This window comes from Xyrauchen texanus, chromosome 9 (assembly GCF_025860055.1).
Source record: "Xyrauchen texanus isolate HMW12.3.18 chromosome 9, RBS_HiC_50CHRs, whole genome shotgun sequence".
Classification (NCBI taxonomy): domain Eukaryota; kingdom Metazoa; phylum Chordata; class Actinopteri; order Cypriniformes; family Catostomidae; genus Xyrauchen; species Xyrauchen texanus.
In genome coordinates this window covers 36,115,651-36,143,559 of record NC_068284.1, presented here as the reverse complement: position 1 = coordinate 36,143,559, position 27,909 = coordinate 36,115,651, and the positions used below count along the sequence as shown (strand labels likewise).

General features: G+C 36.9%; 1 protein-coding gene across 1 annotated transcript; it reads left to right on the top strand.

The window, feature by feature from the left end:
• Positions 1-27,514, top strand: LOC127649367 (solute carrier family 25 member 36-A). The gene is made up of 7 exons (XM_052134425.1): positions 1-411; positions 10,077-10,241; positions 11,127-11,204; positions 16,497-16,597; positions 21,357-21,423; positions 21,933-22,222; positions 24,526-27,514. Exons 1-7 carry the CDS (start codon positions 371-373, stop codon positions 24,717-24,719), a joined length of 936 nt encoding a protein of 311 aa, XP_051990385.1. The 5' UTR covers positions 1-370; the 3' UTR covers positions 24,720-27,514.
• Positions 27,515-27,909: the final 395 nt, after the last annotated feature.

Sequence of the window (27,909 nt, the reverse complement as noted above, 5' to 3'; positions counted from 1 at the left end):
TACAACGGATTCACAGACACCTCCGACTCGGCACGGATTTAGCTTTACAAAACTAACCTCCTCTGCATCCACAATCCGGTAGATATCGGTGCTATTGAAGAGAAAGTGTCATTATAAAAATAAAAAACCGGACCAGTTAAGAGGCAAAAGGAGGCGTCTGTGCACATCGACGGCCGTTAGCGGGTTCAGCTAGCCGTATCGCGCGACACATCTCGCCCGCAAGACGTCGGGCTGAATTAGCGTGTGTTCTTTAATTCACATCCACATCCATAAAACTGAGCGATACAGCAGAATCTCAGCGCGTTCGGTGGAGCTGTCCGGCTCTTGCTCGCACCGCAGGCCTTGGTGTAGGTTCCGAGAATGCTAAAGGATGAGTCAGAGGGACACCCTGGTTCATCTCTTTGCTGGAGGGTGAGTAGTGTGCCGACATCAATCACCACTGTCATGTGTATACACGGACCTAACAGTGTGACACCATTTCTTTTTACGTCCATCCGGTATATTTGATCAGTATTGTTATTATTATTATTATTATTATTATTATTATTATTAATAACTTTGCTCATCGCACAAGATATGCTAAAATAGGACAACATTATAAATTGTGTGACGGAAAGCTGCGTATGCAACAGTAGTGAAAACAGTCAAACTAGTGTCTGCCAGCACGTGTTCATATCGTATAGCTGTTGTCTTAGTGTTTTCTGTAAACGCAAGAGCATGCAATAGACGCATGGTATCCTGTGTTGTTTTCACAAACAGAACCCTCTGGAAAGTCCTAGCATAGTCACTTTCTCCATTTCAGAAAGTGATTGTGCTTTGATGCTTTTCATTCATGCGTTATGCCATAGCAATTCAGAGTAGAGAGAGGAGAAAATAAGAGTTGAATGTGAACCTGAAGCAATACCATTTCCTGTATTGTACTAGGTCTGTGGTTTCAACTGTCAGCTTGACTCCAGTCAGTGATCCTAGCTTGTTGCTTGACAGGGAGCACAACAATCAATTGTGCAACTATTTTTGTCTCCATTCTCATTCCTGCATGTCTCTGGCTGCTCTTCTGCACTATATGAGCATACATTTATTCTTCACCTTTGAATCAAAGGTTACTGACTGATTATTCATAATAAAGAAATTTGGGCCTAACCAACATTTCTCTTACAGAAATATGAGGAGAGCATTTCACTCTTTAACAAGCTCATATCTCCCATGTTTGACTCTGACCCTTATAAAAGGCCTAACTATTCCCACATGTGTCAGAGGAGTTGGGGCGGTGGGTTTAAAGGAATATTCCGGGGTCAATACAAGTTAAGCTCAGTCGACAGCATTTGTGGCATAATGTTGATTGCTACAAAAATTTATTTCGACTTGTCCATTTTTTTATATAAAAAAAAAGAAAAATCTGGATTACAGTGAGGCAATTATAATGGATGTGAATGGGGCTAATCTGTAAATATTAAAATAGGCACTCTCTGTTTTAAAAGTATATCCTCAGGATGTAAACCATATGCTTGTTAACATGATTATAGTGTGATAAATCGCTTGCTAACCTTCTTGTGTAAAGTTATATACAATTTTACAGTTTTGTTGCCAGTGACGCCATAAACCATGTAATCCTGATAAATTACCATTTAAATCACTCGATAGCTCAAATAACACACCTGTTTTAACAGAGTGCTTTTATAAAATTATAAACTTAACATTTTTGCCTTTTAATCCCTCAAACAATTCACCTCATTTACTCTATTGTAAGTAGTGCCTCATTATACCTTTTTTTTAAGAAAGAGGGGTTGAGTCAAAATAAAAAATGTTTGTGGTAATCAACATTATGCCTCAAATGCTGTCGATTGAGCTCAACTTATTCCTTTAAAGTGTTTTATGCATACAGTGTTGATGAAGTAAGGGGAAGAAATGTTTTGAAATAAGTTCATTAATACCTACATTTCAGAATAATTGGTGCTTTAAATAAGCAGTAGCTAGTTCACCCGCCACCATAAAGAGCAAACCCATCAATGATACTGTGATATTTTAAATAAAACAGTTTAGGAAATTCAGTTTCCCTGTCAATGCACAGCAATGGCAGCTCTTTTTATTACCCTGTGAGAAAAATATCAAATAAACCCTATAATAAAATTAGGGTTGGGAAATGTAACATGTTAAAAGCGATTAATAGTTGACTGTTTAACATTTAATTATTATTATTTTTACACACTGCCGTTTTTTCTCTTCCTGAAACTTCACTAATGTTTTTCCCCAATTCTTGTGGCTAAAATTGGCATATATTTCCAGGAGATACACTCTCAACTCGTGCAAATCCTAGCTCATAAACTGATTGTTTGGAGCAGTACATACTTATTCTTCACGTTTGACGCATGTCCCAGGCTTAATAAACACCGGAGCGGATTTACTGTACGGAAAATGGAGACCTCACCCACAAGTGGTGAGCCAGGTGTGGGAGAGATACCGACATGCTGCTGTATCTCATTACATTGCTCAAAAACATTCACTCACTGTCATCTGAACCAGTGTGAAAAGGGAAACCACACAAGAGAGACCCAGGGTGTGCGCGAGACTGAGCGGCAGCCAGAGAAATAATAGTTTTGAGATTTTAAACTGCAGTGAATTAAACTTAAGCATTCAATTTATGTTAGCTTCTGTGTATCTGTATATATAGTGTCTAATAATATAATGGCAACGTACACTTGAGATTCTCTTGCCAATATTACTGATCCTATTATTAAAAAAGTCCACTGTAAACCACCAGAACATTTTGCCCAATTTTTAATTACAGCATGTCTACTGATTTTATGACATGATGTAAACATATGCTTGTATCAAAGATTTATACTGTAAAAATTGAATTAACTACCTGCACAATTTGTTTAAATATGTACATTTTTAAATAGCCTTATATATAAATTTAAATAAATGATGACTTGTCAATTTCTTGCAAGTTCTTTGAGAAAAAGTATAAAGTAAATGTATTTATGATTGTATTAATGTTTGGTGTAATGTATCATCTTACACCATGATTAATCACAGAAAACTATGAGATTAATTAGGTAAAAATGTTTAATCGGTTCACAGCTCTAAATTAAATACTTCACTGTGTGTAACTGTTTTGATCTGAAAGGCTCTACCAAATGAATTAATGTAAAAGGGTATCTGACAAATAACATGGAAATGATAATTTATTTGATTTGGGTTAAAATTTATATGAAGTATATATATTTTTGGTGCTGTAGCTGGTCATAATTTAAAACCAAGTTTTTCCACCATTTTTATCACATTTTTTTTCATGTCTTGCATTGACATTTTCTTAAGTACAAATATTCCATATAGTCTACCATTTAAAATAAGATCATATAAATTGCATATATTTAATATACATTAATTAAAAAAACTGTCTGAAATATTTCTGCTGACACTGTCTGAAATATTTCAACTAACCAAATGCAGAGTGCATGATCAGACAGAAATAACACAATATAGAATATTTATGGACACTTTCTGTTTGCATTAAAGTAAATATACACATTCTGTCATGGACAGCGCTGCTTGTCGTTCCGAATTCACTGTTCCAGTTTGATTGGATTGTGGTATCTTTTTGGAATCTTTCAAGCGGACTTGAGTTTCAGTTTGGTTCAGGTCCTGTTTAAGTGAGGCTGGTTCCATTAGACAGGACTCATGTTTCCTTACTCATTGGAGTTTTAGCCCTTTGAACAGTGCTGTGCAAACCTACCTCAAATGCAAACTGCTTTTTTACTTCCAAACTAAACTAATCATTGACCAGGGGTCTTTAAAATGTTAGCGTTTGCTCACTTTGTCAAGCTTTGAGAAACAATTAAGTTATTTTCCCCTATCTGGAGCACTTCCCTTTTCTTTCAAAATCAAAACTTTTTATGTAACAGATTTTGCAGAATTCCATAAGTAACTGCGAAGTACTAGAAAGCCACTGCAGAGGGTTTAAGTGGGAGGGGCAGCGGAGTTGTGCTGTTGTGTGATCATTCTGTTTATTGGCCTAGGAGTGAGTGAGAGCGCCAGTGTGTAAACCTTAGCAGCAACAAACCAGAGGGCTCCATATCTGGGACAAAGTTCACAGCTGCTCCCTGTGTGTGTCTGTCCTTTGAAAGGTGACACAAAATAATAGACATGCAAGGAAACCGTTTTTAGAAGCAAGGAATGCACAGTCGATTGCTTGGGTCAGCAAATTTAGCATGTTATCAATATTCAGTGTTTTCCCTGTTAACTTTAAGCACACATAATAACATGGGCTTCTTAGAACCACAGATAAATAGGGATTCTCTTTGGAGAGCTTTCTATTAGTTTGATTGACAGGTGTCTTGTCAGAGCTGAGGCTTTTGTGACATTTGGTGAAGCAGTTGTTGGCATCTTCTTCATAATCCACTATGACTCGTTATAGTGGATTAGTGAAAACCCATCAAGAAGAGAATTGTCTATCGATTTGGTCATTGTCCTTTTGCGTGTGGCAATGTTTCCTGTTCTGGCCCAAGCTCCTGACATTAGTTTATGCAGGGCCCAACTCTATCCACGGATCCCCTCCCCCTATAACGCACATGCACACAAGGAACATACATGTTGAACTTGACCCACATACAGATGTTACTTAAGGCTGCATTCACAAGCTAAAAGAGCAACCAGTGTGGTTGTCAGCAGATGGAAAAATACTCTGACGTTTAAAATGCAGCACACGTTTATGTGTGACCTGTCACCAGGTTATTTGTCTTTCACGCTAGAGGATGTTGCCTTTCGATTCAGTAGTGTTTCTTGAACAAAAGCAACATTCTTAAATTATAAACCAGATTATACACTTACCTAAAGGATTATTAGGAACACTGTTCAAGTTCTCATTAATGCAATTATCTAATCAACCAATCACATGGCAGTTGCTTCAATGCATTTAGGGGTGTGGTCCTGGTCAAGACTATCTCCTGAACTTCAAACTGAATGTCAGAATGGGAAAGAAAGGTGATTTAAGCAATTTTGAGCGTGGCATAGTTGTTGGTGCCAGACGGGCCAGTCTGAGTATTTCACAATCTGCTCAGTTACTGGGATTTTCACACACAACCATTTCTAGGGTTTACAAAGAATGGTGTGAAAAGGGAAAAACATCCAGTATGCGGCAGTCCTGTGGGCGAAAATGCCTTGTTGGTGCTAGAGGTCAGAGGAGAATGGGCCGACTGATTCAAGCTGATAGAAGAGCAACTTTGCCTGAAATAACCACTCGTTACAACCGAGGTATGCAGCAAAGCATTTGTGAAGCCACAACATGCACAACCTTGAGGCAGATGGGCTACAACAGCAGAAGACCCCACCGGGTACCACTCATCTCCATTACAAATAGGAAAAAGAGGCTACAATTTGCAAGAGCTCACCAAAATTGGACAGTTGAAGACTGGAAAAATGTTGCCTGGTCTGATGAGTCTCGATTTCTGTTGAGACATTCAGATGGTAGAGTCAGAATTTGGCGTAAACAGAATGAGAACTTGGATCCATCATGCCTTGTTACCACTGTGCAGGCTGGTGGTGGTGGTGGTGTAATGGTGTGGGGGATGTTTTCTTGGCACACTTTAGGTCCCTTAGTGCCAATTGGGCATCATTTAAATGCCACAGACTACCTGAGCATTGTTTCTGACCATGTCCATCCCTTTATGGCCACCATGTACCCATCCTCTGATGGCTACTTCAAGCAGGATAATGCACCATGTCACAAAGCTCGAATCATTTCAAATTGGTTTCTTGAACATGACAATGAGTTCACTGTACTAAAATGGCCCCCACAGTCACCAGATCTCAACCCAATAGAGCATCTTTGAGCCCTGGATGTGCATCCCACAAATCTCCATCAACTGCAAGATGTTATCCTATCAATATGGGCCAACATTTCTAAAGAATGCTTTCAGCACCTTGTTGAATCAATGCCACGCAGAATTAAGGCAGTTCTGAAGGCGAAAGGGGATCAAACACAGTATTAGTATGGTGTTCCTAATAATCCAGGGTTTCCTGCAGAAAATGTGTTAGTTAAGGGGGTGTATTTGGAATTGCATAACTCCTGACACAAATTAAGACAAATACTGAAACTTGAGTCATATCTTTTTAATGATGTATTAGTTTGTCAAGGTAATAACATTACTTCTAATAGTCCGTCAAAATGTGCAAAGCTTATTACAATCACTGCTTATGGCAGAGCTGACACCTAGCATCGCTACAGGCTATCCTCCTTGGTTTAGAAAAAAACAAGTCAAGGGCCCTTCGGTAATTGCACTCTTTTACGGGTGGACCATTTATGCATATTTTCATGCAGGCTGTCAGACTGTTCCCCTGCAGTCTGTTCCGCAAGTCTGTCTTGATCTATACATGGAAAGTGAATGAAGCCTGCATTAGTAACAGTTAATTTTGTTATGGTATGACCTTAATCCTAGTAAAGGCAAAAAATATATAATACCTCTGTAACGAAATCCAAGACTTTGTATACAAAATCCAAGGCTTTTAAGGCCTTAATTTGAGATTATTTTTCAATGCTTTTAAGATCCTCGCGGGTACCCTGGTTAATGTGTCTTGTCCCTCACAATGACAGTAAATTAATTATTAGGCTACATTACATCAGTCACGTCACATAGTGGTCTATTTTCAGTTCAAAATGGCGAAAATAGACAAAAGTTTATTAATTTGCCTGATTATTTTTGTGATTCGTTTAACATTTATGACCTAAAAAACTGTCAAATAGCAAATGTTTAGTTTACCAACTTACATCTTATCTCGCACTTGACCGACCGTAAACTGAAGCGTCGAGTCAGCTCTGCTAAAATTCGGCTGTGAACATAAAGCCCGCCTACTTTGATTTGATTGGTCATCTCAAATATTCTGACATTGACGAGCAGTGACAGACCAATGAGGCTCAGATGAACACACACACACACACACGCTCGGCACCGCTGCGGAAAAACGCGCTGATAACAAGACTGAAGCGAACACGAAGGCTTATCACATATTTAAAGATGGAAAGGGAGAAAACAGGACAGAGTACACGGCGAATATCGCTCATATATATATTTTTTGACGATGTAGTTAAGGCGGCAGGCGTGTGTTGCTTAGGCGGCCGCCTTAGTTTCAAAGTGCTGCGGGAAACCCTGTAATCCTTTAGGTGAGTGTAGTGACCAGGGATGCTCCGATCAGGATTTTTATAGCTGATACCAATCTTCTTGTCACCTGATTGGCTGACACCGATACAGATAATTTTACCTTTTATCAGGATATCTGTCACAACTAGCTATATGTAAGCTATATGTAAGCTTTCTGCACACTGTCACTAATACTGAATTTTATTAGTGACAGTGTGTTTATTACGTTTTTTTTTTATTTATTTTTTTTATTTTTTTAGTAAGATTAAAAAAAAAAGGATATAGCAGTGTTTCCCTCAGGATTTTGTGAGACTGTAGTGGGTGGACCTCGGACCCTCTTGGGGGGTCTGGGGGCATGGTCCCCCATAAGAAAATGTTTTAAATTTTAAAGTTAAATGCATCAATCTGGTGCACTTACAGAGCAAAATTAAGTGGCTAGATCTATGAAGAACTTTGTGCTCTTGTAAACTATTTTGTGCTCATGTTTAATAATTAAATCATAAATGGTGGTGACATGGCAAATACGTCACACCCACAAAGCATTGTAAATGAGACTATACATGACCTATGGCCAACCTGTGTACAATAGTGTGTGCAATCAACTCCGTTCTCTGCGACAGATATGTAAACTGCACTGTGTAGGGGAGGAGGCTATTGGCATATGATAATTATTTTATGTTATTTATGGTAGTCGAATAAAGAAAAACCTCCATTGCCATCATTTACAGCTGGGGTGAACACACTTCTGTGGAATGAGATGTACTTTTTGATCATGTTATTGCAGCAAGATCTGCCATGTACAGTAAAGGCTATACATTATCACAATACCACAATTTCAGTAGTCGGTTGTGAAATTTGACAATTTTCAAAACCTCAACAAATAATAACACTGACTTGTATGGTAAATAAGGAAGAATGGTTTCAAGTGCTTAAGTAATTATTCAAGACTAGTAAACCGTCAGTAATAAAATAACAATAAAAAAAACAGCAGTTAATAGAAATAGATAAAAATAATAGAACAAAAAATACAAATTAAGAAAATTCAGTGCTATTTTTAACAGCTTTAAAAGTTTGTAACAGCTGTAGGCTATCAAGCATTCAAGTAAATATTCAGAATGAAATACAACATAAATCTTCTACTGGTCTTCACTGTATGATTATAACAATAACACTTTTTAAAGCTACTAAAGTTACACAGTCTAGAGCAGTGAGTGTTTTCTAATTTTCTTGTTCTGGTTATTTGATTAATATAATGACACTACACTAGACAGCAGCAGGTCTGATATTTTAATACAAATAATTTTTTTTACATTCATTTTGACCTCTTTCTGTGTTTACCTGAATATCTCACCAAGATTTTTAAATTTTTTTGACCTTTCAGGTACGCATTAGTGCAATCATTTTCGGAAACACAAGCACATGTTCAGCACACATACGCCACCTGTCAATCAAAAAGAGCACAGCTGTTATTAGATCACTAGTTAATTATAAGATTATGTGCTCTGAATTACTTTCAGAATAAAGCAGAATAAGTATATGAACTTTCTAATAAGTGACACAGGCCTAGGCATCACAAATATAGCTGGTTATATTTTTGTTATTGACTTTTTTAATTAGTCTGATTGTTCTGGTCGGCAAGTAAAATTCTATTTCACTTGCCCCTTTAAAAATCCACTTGTCCCGGACAAGTTTTAATGTTGAGCCCTGTGAGCCATCAAAGAAATGAAGCAAAAGTGGTTACCTGTGTTGAACTTCACAGATGCTGAAAATAGTTAGATGTCAGAGCCGCTGGTAAAAACGTTAATATTAGATAATTGGCTAATGTTAGAAGCAGCTGGATATGTCAGTTAACATAACTGAAGAGACAGCTAACGTTACCTAACTTTAGATTAATGTTATCAATGATAACTACTTCAGTACTTTACACAAACTTCTTTCACGTTGTCATTATGGGGTATTTGTTTTTGTAGAATTTAGGAAAATAATGAATTTAATCCATTTTGGAGGCTGTAACCTAACAAAATTTGGAAAAAGTGAAGCGCTGTGAATACTTTCCGTATGCACTGTGTATGTATGTGTATGTATATATATATATATATATATATATATATATATATATATACACATACATACACATATACATACACACACACACACACACACACACACACACACTTTATTAGGGAACACCTACTTATTCATGTGATTTATCTAATCAGCCAATCATCTGGCAGCAGTGCAATGCATAAAATCAGGCAGATACAGGTCAGGACCTTCAGTTAATGTTCAATCAACCATCAGAATGGGGAAGTTTATTATCTCAATGATTTTGACTGTGGCATGATTTTTGTTGTGAGATGGACTGGTTTGCATATTTCTGTAACTGCTGATCTCCTGAGATTTTCACCCACAACAGTCTCTAGAGTTTAATCAAAATAGTGCCAAAAACAAAAAACATCCAGTGAGTGGCAGTCAGTATCAGAAAATACCTTGTTGATGAGAGAGGTCAACAGAGAATGACCAGACTGGTTCCAGCTGACAGAAAGCTTCAGTAACTGAGATAACCACTCTGTACAATTGTAGTGAGCAGAATAGCATCTCAGAATGCACAACACGTCGAACCTTGAGTCGGATGGGCTGCAACAGCAGAAGACTATGTCGGGTTCCACTTATGTCAACCAAGAACAGAAAGCTGAGGCTGCAGTGGGCCTATCTTCTGTGTTGTGCATTCTGAAATGGAAACGGAAGGCTAACACTTGAGTAAATCAAACAAGCATGGTATTGGCGTGGTAATCATCCAACGCTGCTGGTAATCTCAAAATAGCCAAATATTGGTTGATTGAACAGCCTGGCTGGTATTATACATTTTCTTTTTACATTACAAGTTATGCTACATAAGTGAGTAATATATCAACTTTCTCTCTTTTTATCTCTCTCTAGCTGTGGGGGCACTGTGGGTGCTATATTGACATGTCCATTGGAGGTGGTGAAAACGAGGCTGCAGTCTTCAACGGTGACGCTGTACATTTCTGAAGTGCAGCTCAGTACTGTGAATGGGGCCAGTGTGGCCCGTATGTCCCCACCTGGGCCTCTGCACTGTCTCAAGTGAGCACTTCAAAACCAAACTTTTTTTTGTGCTTCAAGGCATTTGAACCCTCAATTTGATTGTTTTGAAAATACTACATGAATGCAAACAAAAACATTGCAGTATATTTCTATACAACAAAACACTTGTTGATACAACATCATAAAACTCTTGTTTAAACGATCTTGGTGATCAACAGTTATCTAGATTTTGGGCTTGTTATCAATGCTGTGCATTGTTTAGTCTCTCTGTGGGTCTCTCTTGCTGACTATACATTATAACCATCTGTTGTGACTTCAGTGGGGCTGAAAGAGCATCACAGTAAGAAAAGGAAAATGGAAAGAAAAGACAAAGTTCACAATACAAGGAGCATACCTGCATTTGCCCCTGTTATGCTATCTTGGTTAGTGTTTTGCTAGTCTGGCAAAGTATTGAAACACTTCAGATTCTGCGTGTAGTCTTTCTGTCTTCTCCAGGATTGGGATCACTTTTTTTTTTTTTTGGCCTCGGGCAAACACAGGTATTCAGACCTACTATATTACCCTGAAGAAAAAAGAAAGAACAGAAGGAAAGCTATTGAAAAGCAGGTCAACAGAAAATCAGTTGCAAATGCATTTACTTTTTTCTTTTTTTTTACATTTCTGAGAGGAATTTAGAAGAGGCAGAACTTGTTAGTCTATTAAACGTAAAGGGCAAAACATAAATTGGAAACAAGACAGGCTGTAATTTTGTGCAAGCTAACCTTTGTACAGCGTTGTACAAAGGCATGTTTTTAAAAACTAATGCTATCTGTGTAGTTTGCACATTCATGGAAGCTTTCTTATTTCTACTGTAGTGCAACTTTATCCTTACATCTCTTTATATCCATGTTTGTCTCTCTCTCTCTCTCTCTCTCTCGCTCTTAGGTTAATACTGGAGAAAGAAGGTCCTCGCTCACTATTTAGGGGGCTGGGACCCAATTTGGTGGGAGTGGCTCCGTCCAGGTATAAATTATATGCAAAAACACACACACCAGTAGCTGAAATGTGTTTTTTTCAGAATTACTTGCAATGCGCTTACAGTGTAAAAAGTAAATTGGGCTGATTTTTGGAGGGTTTAAAGGCAGAAATGTAAACCTTTTATAAAAGCACTTACATTACATTTTCTGTCAAAACTCATGTATTATTTGAGCTGTAAAGTGGTTTAATTTGTCATTATTAGGGCTGGGCGATATGGCCAAAAATATGATCATGATATTCTTTTTCCTATCATTCTATATCAATATTTATCACAATATACATTCACATTTGCACATTGCATGTTTTGTTTTTATTTTCAATTTAAAATGAATCCCCTGAAAGAAAATTTAGAAAATGTAAAAGTCTGAATGGACAGTTTTTATATATTTTCATTAAAGTGAGAGAGACTAGGCTACAAACTAGTAATTTTTGCTGCTCTAGAGATAATGAGAGGGTGCAACTGTTATCATCCGGACCGTGTTGACTGGCGTAGTGTAATTGTTAGCAACTTCACACAGCCTGGGAAAGCCGAACTGCTTGCGTTTCACACACCTGATCATCTAGATGTAGAACGCAGGCAAAATATCGAAAATTAAGAAGCTTATCATCGACATTGTGGATTTTTTATCACGATATGTATCGAGATCGTTTTATCGCCCAGCCCTAGTCATTATTACAGTTAGGTTTAAGGGTTTGTCAACATTACATTATCATGGCAACTAAGTTGCAAAATTGTCCATAACTTTACACAGAAAAATTTAGGAAGCTATTTATCAAACTAAAATCATGTTAAGATGCATATTGTTTCTGTCTTGTGGCTATACTTATTGAAATAGTGAGTGTTTTAAAATGTACAATTTGGCTACTTCCATTATAAGTGCCTCACTGGAACACAGGAGGGGCAAGTGCAAATACATTTTTGTGGTAATCAATGTTATGCCACATGTCGATTGAGTTTAACTTGTATTGAACCTGGAATATTCCTTTTAATCTGAGAAAGACGCAATGGCCAAAGACCTCCACATTTCAAATGCCTTTGCAACCATCCCGTTTACCATTTGCTTTTCTGTGTAAACATGCACTAGACGAACGTCTTTCATAATTTCGCTGCATTTAATTGTTTATTCAGCATCTCGTGCAGGAACGCTGTTTTTTATAAAAATACCATGTCAAGTTAAAAAGAACTTTAAAAACACGTATTGAAACTCCTGCGTATTGTTGCGCTGCATCTAGACTTTTCAGTGCAAGAATGCGATATGTCTTAATTCAACGTCAGTGCTTGGCACAAATCCAAAATTCAAATGTACCATCTGAGCATTCAAATGTAAAAACTAATTTTTATTTTACATCCTTAAGCTCCATTCACACATGCAACATCTCTATTATTTGAAGATAGTAGTACTGTGAAGTTGCACATTTTTGTCATAGATGAGACACATTGCTGGTAAAACTAAGATGTTATTCTGATTTGACAAGGAATTTGTTTTCTTGTCACTACATTGAGCATTCTGCAGTGGAGAGTGGTGCTCAATGCATTAAAGCATTAACCAGATGATGAACTATCAATGTACAAAATCTATGACTCAAACTCACTCCAACTGCCAACAATTTCTAAAACGTCATACTAATTTGACAAAGAATCCGTTTTTTTGTCCCTAAAAGTGAACATTCTGCAGGGAAGAGTTTTTTTTTTTTTTATAAAACCTGCAGCAGTGCTCAATGCATCATAACATTAACTAGTTGAACAATCTATCAATGTATGAATTAAACTCGGAACGCCCAACAGTCAACGGCTGTAGAAAGGAAGTCCCGCATTACAGGTAAAAGAGCCAATCATCTTTTAGATACAGATATCTATCAATTTGAGAACACGCATGCACATTAGCTAGAAAATCCAGGATTTGTAAGTAATCTTAGGTAAAGAACCACATTTTATGAGATTTTACTGCTGATTTAAAATATGTTCTTTGATCGTAATCTTGACCAACTGTTTTGGAGAATTCTGTCTTTCTCCATTCAAGTATATAGGAGCTGCTCTTGTATGCTGCTTATTTACATAGAAAAATAGCTGCCCGAGAGCATTCCAAAGATGGTCGCAAGTGGACTGACTTGCTAGAAAGACTCTTGCTATGTCCAAAACGCATACTGTCACAGTATGTACTGTATTTGATGAAGCATGCACTTATCTGCTGGCAAAACAGTATGTTCTTTTAGGTTTGCATGCAAATAGTATGAATAGATTTCAGACATCATCCGGGGACATGGGCATTGTCTCATTTGCCCCGAATTTGACGTAATAACAACCGCAAAAACTATCAAGCACCATTCAAGCACAAGGAATAATTATCTTTGTATATATAGCTGAGTTGAGAAGACTAAAAATAGGCGTGCGTGTGTGTAAACAGAGTAGCGCCGTTCAATAACGCGCTGGAGCTGCACGTGCATTTAAATATTTACTTTTTTTTTCATATTTGTGTGTTTGAATAGCACAGATTACTTATTTAAACAAGGGTCAGACTCATTCTTTAAATTTAACTCAAACCATTCATTATATTGCAGGTCTTTAGGAAGTTACCAGCCACTGGCGAGTTAAATTGTATTACTTGGAAAAAAGCCATTTCTACTTTCTTTGGCAATTAGCGAGTGATCATTTTAGATAATGGCAGCACGTGATTACCTGTTAGGGTTTGTAGTATTTCCTCATTGCAGTAAAGATAGAGGAAAGAGTCTTTTTCTGTCAAACCGTTATAAGAGGCTCATGTCTCATTGCCCTAATCGCAGTGTAACCTCACCAAGGGACCATGCCACTGTCTTATTACAGACTAAACTGGCCATGCGCTCTAAATCTGCTGTCACACTGCATACTCACTGAGTCACTCACCCTGCCATTTTATGAGGTTGTAGTTGTTAAATGGATCCCTAAATCTACAGCTGTTAAAATGTTTGTTGGTGTCTGTGGGACTGTAATTGCAGTCACAGCTCTCAGTGAGTGTTGGACATCGACTTCTGGAAAAAGACTTGCTGTCTAGATCACTTTTCCTTGATTAACTTGATCTGTATTAATGGTCAACTAGTATGGCTGATACTGATCAGTCTAGAAGAGGGTGACCTATGACTGATATAATATGAATTAATCAAATAAGATATGCAAAATTGTAAAAATAGCTGATAATATAAAAATGAACAAATCAGCTGATTAATCAGCCTGGCCTATATAACTATTGAACCATTGATCTCTCTTTCGCTTTCTCTTTCCCTCCCCTTTCCCTTATGAATCAGCTGTGCTTTGTTCATTGAATGCAGTGTGTCATAATTTTGCTACATGCTAGCTGCTTTCTTGCCCTCATTCATTAGAGCATAATATGTGTGACTGTTTAATTTATTTCCATTTATATTAGTAAGTGGGAGATGGTGTTGCAACGAAGCCACTTTAAAATAAATGCATTTCTGTGTTAGCAGCCTTTTCATGGTCCAGGAGCTGTGTGTACCCACATATGCATTTTTCTCCATCTGTGTATATATTTCGCAGCATTCCGTCCTCTGTGTCCTCTACCCTCACAGCTGGAATTGCTCCCTCGTGACTGTTGGCATTATGTATTAAATGTGCTTCTGCTCACATACAGAGATTATGTTAACTATACATTTATTCTCAGATAATTAACCAAAATCTATTCAGAAATCTAATATGATATTTTTATTGTTTAATACCCACCTAGGAAGGTCCTATTTAATTTAGACCGTTACAGTAAGCCATGGGAGCAAAATTATAGCATTTTTGGTGGAAATTGGCAGATGTTGAAACTAATTGATCTGGTTGGATGTCGAACAGGCATGGAGGGGCAGTGATTGGCTTCTGTTTAAAGAGGGAGGAAGAAGTACAGTATGTACAGTGCTCAGCTGTGCAGACCTTAAAATTTGCCCTTGTTGTGTGGGCAAGAATTACATAACATAGAATTAAGCAGGGAAGAAAACTTGCACAGAGGAAAGCTTAAATCCTACGGCAATTATTTTAATTTGTATAATCCAGTTGTTATTTTCTCATTGGGCATCAGCAAGCTGATTTGGCCTGACTAGGAAAATAAATCTGATGCTAATACAGGGCATGTGATACTCCTCTGTCACTTCACCCGTCGGCTTAATCACCACCTACAAACTCAACTAGTTAATACCAATATACAGGGCAGTGGTTTTGGAATTGCACTTTTAGGTTATGTTTTAGTTAAACACTAAGGATGGGAATCAACAGGGACCTAGTAATCCGATATTTCAGTATATTGATATCTCAGTCATAATACAATAGTATCGCAGGTCTTAGTTAAGTCCATCTAGTAACTTCTGCTTGTATTTCAGTAATCCTTTTGGAAAAAGCACAAGGCAGGGCTAGTCAACTCGCTGGCCAAATCCGGCTCGCCAAAAGCCGCTTTTCCACTATCAGGCCACTGCGAGCCAGGGCTATCAACTGGCCAGCTGTGTCCAATAGCCTTGAACCTCGAGCTGCGAGACCAGAATCGATCTGCATTCCCACCATCGGGCCAACTGCCCGACGCGTTGTCCTAAAACATGCTTTTAACACACCACCCTGGTGCCAAAGTCAAGTCAGTAACTGCCACGGTGTCCCAAATGGTCTCTTCACTAACCGCGGGACAATTTCCCAGCACACCGTCCTTGATCTCGAACCAATGAATGTTCTTTCTTTGGGCACCGCTTTGTCCATTGTGTATTTCAAATTATATGTACAGTACCCGCAATTTTTTTTAATTTCTTCCGAACCTGTACCATTGTGTGCTGGATACACAACCCTGCACGTTTGGCAAAACTCCGTCTTTGACCTCTCCACAATCCCCATTTGGCCTTGTTTGGCTGATAGGTAGTCGGTGTGCCAAAGGCCATTGGCCCTGAAAAAGCCCTGAGGAGGCACAATGAAGCCCCGGAAGTGGCAGTGGGAACACAATTGGCCTTGGCATGTACTAGCACACCCACATTTGGCACGAGAGAGGAAAAGAAATTGACTTTTTTATGGCCCTCTGACTGATTTTTATAATACTCGTAGTACACTTCTTTCTGTTGCATTTTCAGTGTAAACATACTACTCGCTCTACTTGCACCAAAAAAATGGCATAGAATAGTGCTGAAGTGTGCGGTTTGGGCAGCACCTACTGTAAAAACTGACACGAGGAAATGGCGTGTACTTTATGGGAGATCAAGTCAGTCAAGTCTAATGACAATTTTCACAAGAGTCTTAAAATTAATAAATAAATGTTTCTGTTTTATCCACAGGGCAATATATTTTGCTGCCTACTCCACAGCCAAAGAGAAGTTGAACAATGTGTTTGATCCTGACTCCACACAGGTGCACATGCTGTCTGCTGGTTTAGCAGGTAAGATTCCCAGCAACATCTTTTTTTTGTGCTTTGTTGATGCCTTTTTTTTATTTAAGTTTGCATTGGCTTGTTTGGTTGTATTTTACAAACTGAACTAAAATGATACTTACCTCTTAGTGTCCACAAAACAAGAGATTGCATTTTGGGGGTATTTATAACTAATGTTGTCATTCGTTTATACCAGTCTTAAGCCTTAAGATAGTCTTCTTACAATATCATGTTTTGCCCTAATGACCATCTTGTACAAATGGGGAGTTTAGCCATGGTATTTGCCCTGTACTTTGGGGTTACCTTTTTCAAGGTATGATAGCATCTAAATCGAAAGCACAATTGAAGACTTTCAGGATCAAACGTGCTCTTTTAAAGCAGATATATTTCTCAGTAAATATTTTAATGAGCTGTTAAAGATATTTAATTTTGTTTTTGAGGCAAAAAAATTTTACTTTTAATTGCACAACATTTTTTTTTCTTGTATCAGTACTTTGTCAAGAGACACTTTGAAAATTGACATGTTCAAAATAATTTTAAAAGAATAAATTGAGGAATGTCAGACATCTTTTTTTAAACACAAATAACTTACAAGCCAAATTGCAAATTTGTTAGCAAAACTAAACATACAGTAATTGCATACTCTGTAAAACTCTAAAATAATTCAAAAAGACAACAACGGTCCTCAAAGTTTGGGTTGTGCTTTCCTTTCCTATATTCTTTTTTTTTTCTTTTTTTTTCTTTTACCATTTGAGGGCTGGAGGACATAAGTCATTACATGCCAGTGTTCTACTAAACAGTCTGGCTTCACACGCTGTCTGTGCTGTGTGTAGTAGTGACCGCTAGCAGGGCGCTACGCTAACATGTAGAGTGCCATGCGCGGTGGGCAGCGGTCCTCGCGACTGACACGGGCGGGATCGGGACGCCTCAGGTAGTCACGTCTCAACTCACCGGTATGATCATGATTCTCCTAATGATAATGATGATTAATAATAATGATGGTTATTAAATTAATGTAGCCACTGTAGCTGGCTTGCAGGTCTCTTTTTTTACCTTGTGATTATGCAGTTTTGACACATGGCCCCGTTGCCAGACTGTAACACTTCATTCAGTGACAAATCTACATGCACTTCTTTTTAATTTATTTTCCATCTTGAATGCTAACCTTGTCATTCAGTCCCAGTATGTGTTAGTGTTTAGTCGCCACGTACACATTACTAGCATGTGCTGCCTGTACTCAAAAGATAAGAGGTAAAGGGGCCAACCCCCACCTTACGGCACATATAGCCCTTATATTACAAAAGTGGTTAAATTTAGGTCCCTGAAGCCCTGCGATGGAAAATTGGCATCTGGCAAGAACTGCAATTGGCAAGAAGGCACAGGCCTATGAAATATTTATTATATGTGCTGCTCGTTCATCTCAAAAGCATAGGTGACTTTATCCTTTCTTAATGGCTCTTTGTATCAGCATCAGTTTACAGCAAAGGAGATACTGCTGGCTCCATGCCTACAGCCTGATGCACAAATGTTCTCCATTGTTATAGAATCAGGTAAGTCATGTACTGTACTGTGCAAAATGTTTTGGGCACTTAAGATGTTTTACAAAAACATTTGTATTAAGATGGTTATAAAAATCTTCAGCTTTAGAGTGGCAATAGGAAATATACATTTTAGACTCCCAAACATTCCTTTTGCAAATACAACAGAAGAACAGGGAGCCCTGCGATGGATGGCATGGCCCCCACAGAGACCCCCACTGAACAGCAAGTCAATCTGGGATTACATGATACAGAAGCATTTCAGACATCCTAAATAGATAGAAGAACTGTGGTGAATTCTCCAGTTCCATCTGCCAACAACCAAGAAAACTAGTCCAGGTGTACCTATGAGAATTGGTGATGTGTTGGAGGCAAATGTGGTCACACCAAATATTGATTTAGCTTTATGTTTACTGGACTTTGTATGATGTTAATTGATAAACGAAAACTATTTATTGCATTATTTTTGAAAAAATCATCACTGTGCAACATTTTTAACAAGTGCAAAAAAACGTTTGCACAGTACTGTAATTAGACAAGCTTAAAAGGCAAATGGAGGCCTCTAAGCTTTAAAAACGTATTTAGTTCTTCTCGAAAAAGCAATAATGTCCTTTTTATATGCATAAACATATTTAAAGTTTAAAATAGTTCGAAATTGGAATAACATGTTAGATATCAGAACAGCAACATTTAATGAGTTCACACAACCTTGATGACAATAGTATCATTCTGCAATGATTGTGTCTGCAGGAATTACAAGGTTAGCATTTTCCTCTTACATGCACTGCCACTGACCTCTGAGTTAATGTTGATAAATTGTTGACCCCAGTTTGAATTGTTAGCTGTGTTTTATGACCCAGCATTTATAACTCAATTATGACTTACGATAAATAGTGCTGCAAGATCAGCTCCGTTCTGTTCCTTAAAAATGTCATGGAAAACACTAGTTTAAGGATGTCCTTTAAAACTAAAAATATTCTCTGTCTTTCATCTCTATATGTCTCTCTCTCTGGGGTTGGGAACCGAGAACCGGTTCTTATTCAGAACCGATGACATTTTAAATTTCTTGAACTGAATATTTTTTTTTAAACTGTCCAATAACAGTTCTTGATAGTGCATTTTTTCACAACTAAAATTCTGTTGTAATTGCAACATCGCTATTTAATCAGCAGCATGAATCATACAGCATTGCCAATGTAGTCAAATTCTTAAATAAATTACTCTTATGAGCTGGTTCTTTTGAATCTACTGTGCGTAACATGCAGGGCAACCAATGTAGTCTGATTCCTGAACAAATTATTCTCATGAGTCGGTTCTTTTTAATCTCATAAGCAAGAACTGAGTTTTGTTGTAATTTTTGGCATTTTATGAAAATGAATGAATTAATAAAATATATTTTATTAAAACATCTGTGTAAACACCATTTGCAAGAATCTATTCTGTTAAAATATTACATGATTTCATCAGGTAACAGGCTGCTAAGGTCTGTAAATCCAATAAGAAGATTCTCAACCGGATTCATTATTTCTTACGATTCCCATCCCTATCTCTCTCTCTCTGTCTCTCTCTCTTTCTCTCATATTTGTTTTTTAATCCTCAAACTGTCTCACTCCTAATCATAAAAAAAGAAAAGGAAAATGAAAGCACACTCTTAATTGTTTAAATGGGATGATTGGAGGGATGGAAAGGTCATTGTTTAATGTAATTAGTGGGTGGGGCTAGGATGGGGATGTGGTTGGGGTTTATTGAAGTTTTCCACTCCCTCATGTGTTTGACTTGACACTGAAGGGAATGTGGACTGCTGCTTGTGACTGTGGTACAGAAAAGCCTGTGTCTATTTTAGGCATTTACTGTAGCTTTCACCCTGCGTGAGGGTCTGTGAGCCAGCCTGCTCTACCCCCCCATATCTGCAGGCTTCGTCCTGCAGCTGTGAGGAGAGGAGCTTTGCCCCTCCCCTGTGAGTACTCGTCAGAGACACACTCTCTCTCTTTTACTCTCTTGTACCGATCTGTCATCCCCCCCTTTCACCAGTCAGTTGCCTTAGGCCTCTTACCCTCTCTAGAGCTTCTACTCTAGCTTAATTTACCTTTTTTTGTTGTTGTTGTTTAGCCTAAGAAGACAAAGCTTTACACTGTATTGTTAGAGATGTACATGAATAGCTTCGATTGCCATTGTCTTGTGCCCTCTGTCGTTTTTTGTTAGGGGATTTCTAGTTTGTGCACCCACAACACTGAGCACAGACCTTGCGCTTCATTTCAGTAGTAATGTAATTGTTTCTACCAACATCAGGCAGAATTCTTTGCTGTTGCTTTTAATACTGTTAATATAATGCAAGCACAGTGCATCAGTTTGCACAGAAAATATTTCCACCTAAATCTCAACCTTAACTCGCATACACATTGACATAAATTCAGCAAATCTTGTTTTTTTTCATATCACATTGACTTGCCAGCATAGTACTTGCATGGCATGTTTTGAATATCACAGCTGTGGTATAATGTATTGCACATGCTGTGAAAAAGAAAATAATTAAATGTACTTATTGTTAATTACACTTTTTGTCTTTGGCTGCAGTTATGTAACTGGTTAGTGACTTAAAAAACATTTTCACAAGATGTTTACCTCATTTAGCCTGTACCCGGCACCATTTTTTAAAATACTATATAATTCTAGTAGGATTATACTCCATATTCAGATAAATATGTTTAATAAAAATTGTATCTTCAAGTAAAGCTAAATAGGCTACAGAGTTCTGTTTGTGGTAAAATTCAACCGTGCTTAATGCTTCAGCAATAAGGCCTCATTTACTGCTGTGGCCACTCCTTTAAGATTTGCTTATGGCTTCCATGTCTTTACCAAACACATTAAAGTTAATTAAAGTACCTCAATGGATCTGTAATGGTCTTCTGTACATACTTTTCAAAATCACTGTTTATGATGCAGGTGCATTCTTGGAGTAAACTTGTACTGCAGTTCACATCACACTGTTTGTATTTTATATTGGTCTGTTATGTCGTGAAATGCCATTAACTAACAAATCCTTTTAATTTGAATTGAAATCAAAAGATGCCATAAGCATATTTTAAGGACTTGCACAGTTCTTCTCTGAAGTGTGGAGTTTCTTTAGGGAAAGTTTATGTATTCTTGAGTCAGTAGACGTGCTAAATGTCCTGTGCTCAGTCACCTGGACTGTATCACTTCGATGTCTGAACCACTCTCCTTTTTCCCAGGGTTTACTGCCATCACAGCTACCAACCCGATCTGGCTTATTAAGACACGGTTGCAGCTTGATGCCAGGTACGTAACACAGTTTGTTTGTTTTTCACACTGTTGTCCCATCTGAGTGAACTCATATTGTAAATCCACATTTTGATCTGAGTGCAATTTACATTGCATTCTTAGCATCCCACTAGGGTCACTATAGTGGGCATTAGCACTTCAATCTACAGCCAGTTTTCTTGTTCATGTCAACCAGTTTCATGGCATAGTAAGTTACTTTTAGTTAGTAATACTGTTGACATGTTTATTGTTCGCTCTGTGAATAATTACACATCCGGTTTGAAGGTAACTCATCACACACTTGTTGACTGAGGTTTGTTAACCCCACAGAAACGCAAAAGGCATTAGTATGTAGAATGATACTTCTTGTATTGGCCAAGCTTTCACATCTGTTTTGAGTATGTTTCTGGCCTTAATCCATATATTCACTGAAAGAACTCTTTCAGGGTACAATGAAAGTACAAACATTGGAACTTGAAGATTTGCGACATTTGATTGAATGTTTGTTTTTCCCTGCTGTTTTTCAGGAACCGTGGCGAAAGGCGCATGAGTGCATTTGAGTGTGTTCGGCGGGTCTATCAGTCAGATGGGTTACGGGGATTCTACAGGGGCATGTCTGCTTCCTATGCTGGCATATCAGAGACTGTCATCCATTTTGTCATCTATGAAAGCATTAAGCGCAAACTCGTGGAGTCCAAGGCCAATGCTAATATGGATGACGAAGATGAATCTGTAAAAGATGCTTCAGACTTTGTCGGGATGATGCTGGCTGCTGCCACATCCAAAACGTGTGCTACATCAATCGCTTACCCCCATGGTGAGTGCTCATGTGTTGCTTTTTAATGCCCAAATTATCATAGAATTAAACTTGCATGGCTCCCACAGAACCCCCCACTGAACATTGAGTTAGTCTGAGATTACATGAAGAGACAGAAGCAATTTAGACAGCAGAGATAGATAGATAGATAGATAGATAGATAGATAGATAGATAGATAGATAGATAGATAGATAGAAAGAACTGTTGCAAATTTTCCAAGAAGCTTGGAATATCCTTTCTGCCAACAACAACAAGAAACACTGTGTCCAGGTGTACCTAGGAGAATCGGTGCTGTTTTGAATGTAAAGGTGGTCACTTCAAATATTGATTTAGCTTTTTTTATGTTTACTGAACGTTCTATGATGTTCATTGATAAACGAAAATTACTTAATTTATAGTTTTTTTTTTATATATATATATATATATATATATATATATATATATATATATATATATATATATATATATATATATATATATATATATATATATATATATTTATTTATTAGTGGGTCAGTATACCTTAATTTACATGGCAGTTGATTTAGTTAGACTACATCTAAGATCAATCATGTTGACTTGTGTCCTACATCCAATACAATCCTTGAAATCCTGACTTGTGACCTTTTTTCAAAGCTAAGCCTACCTTCAATCTCCATCTGTCCATTTCTCTTCCCTGGATCATTCTATTTGTCCCTTTCATTTCATGTGTTAAGAACTCTTAACTCACAAAAATCTAATAATCAATTATTCGTTAATTATAATGAAGGCAAAAATAGCAAGTATGACACATACATTAAATGTATATTTTGTTTTATTCACATGTTATCAAGAATGGTTTCAAAATAAGTTAACTTCAACAGGTTTTTGAGTAACTCATCCAGAGCATACTGTACATAGAAAGCAATACTGACGCCTTTTGGAAATGCATATGTATATATGTAACTGAGTCTACTTAAAGTCTTAAATCATATTTTTATCATTTTACATTTTTAATCTGAATAACAGTTGGTGAAATTTGGCTTTTTATTAAATGTGCTCTGCCCATTTCAGATATGTAACTCGCATACCGGTTTGATAAGCTTCCCAGTTTGTCACACCGCTTCACATTTCTTGTTAATTTAAAAACAGATCCTTGTCCATTGGTATGCATGATTCCAACTAGAACTGAATACCAATAGAGTACAATTGAAAGCACAAAAATACGCCTTTATGACTTCTCTCATCCAACACCTCGATGATACACAGTGCCCCCCCCCAGTGGACTCAATTGTATCTGTGAGATTTGGTGAGAGATCCAGTGGGAAAGTAGAAGATAATTCAGCTTTGGTCATGGCCAGGGGCGCATTAATGGCCACAACTCAGTCAATTGTTGATCCGAAAAATGTAATTCTAATCACTTATGCGACTCTCTTTAATGTGCGTTCAACCAAAAAACACTGACGCTCACTGAGCTTCTGGCATTCTTAAAGAGACTGTACCGTTTTACATACATATATACACACACTACCAAAAGTTTTTAAAAACTCATTCTTTATTTTAATTAATATTATTATTATTTTTTTTAATTTCACATTTTAGAATAATAGTCAAGTCATTATAACGATGGAATAACATAAATGAAACCATGGGAATGATTTTGTGATTTAAACAATATCCAAATATAAATCAAATCTGTGTTCTATTTTAGCATCTTCAAAGTAGTCACCCTTTGCCTAGATTTTGCAGAAATCACAATGGAATGTTTTTAAACAGTATTGAAGGAGTTCCCATCTATGTTGGGCACCTATTGGCTGATTTTCTTTATTATTAAGTCATCAATTTCAAAAACTTTTTTTTATATATATAAAATTTTTGTTATATAATGAAATAAATTAATATGGTGGCACAATTTATATTTTTGTTACAAACTAATCTCAAACTTTTAAGCATACGCCTTCAGATCAAAATATTTTTAAGATAATGAGAAACATTTCATTCAAGTGTTTCAAAACTTTTGAGCAAAATTATAATTCAATAGTAAGCAAAATTGACATTAAAACTGAAAAATGTATTCAAATCTGAATTGGATTTGTATTGAATTAGGAGCTTTGGAATCAAATTAAATTAGGAAATCATATTTCAAATCTCATGTAAACATGGTTTTCTTGCTTTGTCACATTTTTTTAAAGGATCCTTTTTGGGAATTGTCAGCGTATTGGTGTGCATGTAAATGGGCTCACTGTTAGAAACTGGAAGAAAACATGCAATCTAGCTTGTCATCTAGTAACTTCTCTCTGTCTCTCTTTTTCCTTTTTAACAGAGGTTATACGTACAAGACTACGTGAGGAGGGCAGCAAGTACCGATCGTTCTTCCAAACTCTAAACATGGTGTTCCGGGAGGAGGGTTACAGAGCTCTGTATCGAGGCCTCACCACTCACCTGGTCCGACAGATTCCCAACACTGCTATCATGATGTGCACCTATGAGCTGGTGGTCTACCTGCTCAATGGTTAACTGCTAAAGTGAGAGAGACAGGGAAGGAGAGGGAGAGAGAGAAAGCAAGACAAACAGGGTGAGAAAGTGAAAGCTAGATGGAGGCAGAGAGAGCGACATTGTCCCAGGCTTAGACCAAAGGAAGTGGAAAAAATCTAGAAATGCATTGTTAACCCAGACCTCCAGAGGGTGCTGTAGTCTCATAGAGAAAAAGAATGGGAGGTATTCAAGTCTGTCAGACTGGAGTGTGTTTCTTAAAGCAAGACTGATGGTGAACAGACATGCCTAAAGCAGTCTGTCCATTTGTTTCTCTTGAAATGTTTTAAGAGAAGTCAGTTTTGAAAGGACAATTAAAGAGGGGAATGCTTGAAGAAAATAAAAAAAAGGAATTGGCAGAATTCCTTTTACAGTCAGTCAAAAAAATAATGGATTTACATTCTTGTTATAGTTTAATTAAATTTCTGTCATTTCATTTAAAAAATCATTTTAATCTGAGCCAGTGTCTTATGAAACTCTGATTTTTCCCCCCTCCTTAAGAATAGAAAAACAACTTGTTCTGAAGATCTGAAGTGGCTAAAGGTCTTTGAAGGAAAAAAAGAAGCACAATAATTGTGTTTTCAAGTATTTAACATATGCAGTGGATCAATAGCACTACTGTAAAGGATGTCTCTGCATTTTTCTGTTTTCTTTCCATTTCAGTACATCACCAAGTTTCATAAAGACATTTTGCCTTTTCAGAAGTTCAAGCATTACCCTCTAGGGGTCACTTTCCATTTTTACCTAGCAATGCAGATGGTTGACCATGCACAAATGTACGTTTGCTCTCATTAATTCATGGTCACATGATTTGTGACCCCTCATGTGCTTCAAACTGAAGTGTTTTTTTGTTAGGTTTATTTTTAGTTTAACCATACTTATTTTGTGTGTTTTTTTTTTTTTTTATCGTACTGTTGTTCTAATATCAGTATATAGTATATTCTGGGTGGTATTTTCAATTGGGAGATATTGTCCTGCTTGCATCACTGGGCGTTTTTACTAAAAAAGGAGCGTGCTCAACAGTTCTCAGCTGCAAAAGCCTCTACTTGAATTCCGCGTGTCAAATTTTCCAAGAGCTTTGTTTTTGTGTTCAATTTGGAGTGGCTAACCACCTACTAACAACATGCCACATTGCGAAATAATTTGTAGTAAGGCAATTGAGTCATTCAAAGTCTGTTGACTCTTCCTCTTTCCCATTCCTGTGGGAAATCAAGCTGAATAAATAATGTCCCATCCTCTAGATTCCCTGTAACAGTGGCTTTTTACTGACCGTATATGCACTTTGTGGCCTGTCTAGGCTTGCGTAAAACTTTTTTTTCTGTTTCCTGTTTGGGACAATTTTAATCTTACATTGTAAAACATAGTATTACTATGTAAGCAAGAGTTTTGCTGAACAGTTCCCTTTGGAAGCTATTGTACAGTTCAGTGTACTACACTTTTAGTGAAGGATATTCTTGTATGTGTATATACTGTATGTATGCATATCAATTATCTAGTGTTCATAACTTAAGTCCTCTGATTATGCAGTAGTTTGCAGTTACAAAAGTGTTATTTGAATGACTGCATTTGTTTGATAGATCAATTGCATAAGGATGTGTTGAAACTCATTTTGTCGAATGTTTTTACCTTTGCAATTTAGATTTCATCACTCCTCATTCTGGCCCCGGAGTCGTGAAAATTCAGTCTTTTCATCTCAATTGTTTGCTTACATACTGTTGTCTGTACTTTCATGATATAAAGGAGCTCAAACTGTCCATGTCATCCACGTAATCTTTCCAGACAGTTTATTACCAATATGTGGGCTTCAAATGATAATTTAAGGTTTTTTTATTAAGCCTCATGCTGGTAGATCCCCTACATAGCCTCCAGGGTACTGTAAGCATCTCTTAGTTGTAATAGTAACAGTATTTTCCTAGCAATGGTCATGGTAGCATTAATCATCCATATACCGAAGTGGTGTGTGTTATCAGATACTGGTTTCATACAATTCAGTGAGTGCTCTTCACCTTATTGTCCATTTCGTCATCAATATGTGTAATGCCCTCTCCGCTGCTAATGAAGATCTGGAATACTGTATTGGTCTTTGTCACACATTGGTTTTTATTGCTGATTATATACACAAATTCTGGAGTATTTTCACAACTAACATGATTTTTCTTTTTTTTTTTTTTTTTTTCAATTTGATCAATTAGCATATTTGTTTTTGAAAGCCAAACAGCAAATTTTCAATATAATTGGTATACTTTGTAAAATATCAAAAAAGAGAATAATCATTAATGGATTACTAATAATAGCTGATAAATAGTTGTGCTATATTTAAAGATTTCATGTCCATGTGTTAGAAACAAACAAGCATGATGCTTTAAGTTAGCATTCAACAAATGCACTTCACAGTTGCACAGCGGAGAGACTGTAGCGGCATTACCCTGGTACACTGAATTGCATTTTTAAAATGTTTTGATGGAGTTGTCATTAGGTATGAGAGACTGAACATTCTCTCAAATGAGCCTTATAATTTGACAGAAATATTGAAAATGCATTCTAGATTAATATATTCATCTTCATTTCACTGTTAATGACACATTCAGTAGTTTTTCATGTGTGGTGTCTGTATTGCACAGTCTAACATGACCAACCCTAAAACAATTGTCAACACTTTTCATTTCAATTGTTTTTATTTTGCTTCTTTTTTTTTTTTTTTACATCTGTTTTTATGGTAAACTTGGCCTATTTGCTGGTAATGTGATATCGTACCTCTTTTTGTACAAACTGTCAATAAAAACCAGTGCAAAAATATGCTGTCTCCCAGGCAAGTTTCACATCAACACACATCATACTCAATAGAAATTCAGAGTGCTTTATACTGGCGTTGTAAAAAAAAACTGCATCAAAAGGCATGCATAGTAAATTCACACATTTGAATTGTGGTAAACACAGTTTTATGCATTTAATGTATTGAATTTACACAAAACAGATACGTACAAACAAATGGGGAGACTTTGTATATAGTGTTATATTTCAGTGTTACCAGAAGAGGGCAACATAGCCTAAATATAAAAGCAACTAGAAAAAATAATTAAAATATAACCTACAAAGCTGTTTTATTATTATTATTATAATAATTTATTTTATTTACTTATTTTCAAACTGCCAACTATATGGTTTCAGACAGCTA

Coding starts and splice junctions, on each gene's coding strand:
- LOC127649367 (XM_052134425.1), top strand. CDS start 371: ATGAGTCAGAGGGACACCCTGGTTCATCTCTTTGCTGGAGG. Junction 10,242..11,126: donor GGGCCTCTGCACTGTCTCAA/GTGAGCACTTCA, acceptor TCTCGCTCTTAG/GTTAATACTGGAGAAAGAAG. Junction 21,424..21,932: donor CGGTTGCAGCTTGATGCCAG/GTACGTAACACA, acceptor GCTGTTTTTCAG/GAACCGTGGCGAAAGGCGCA.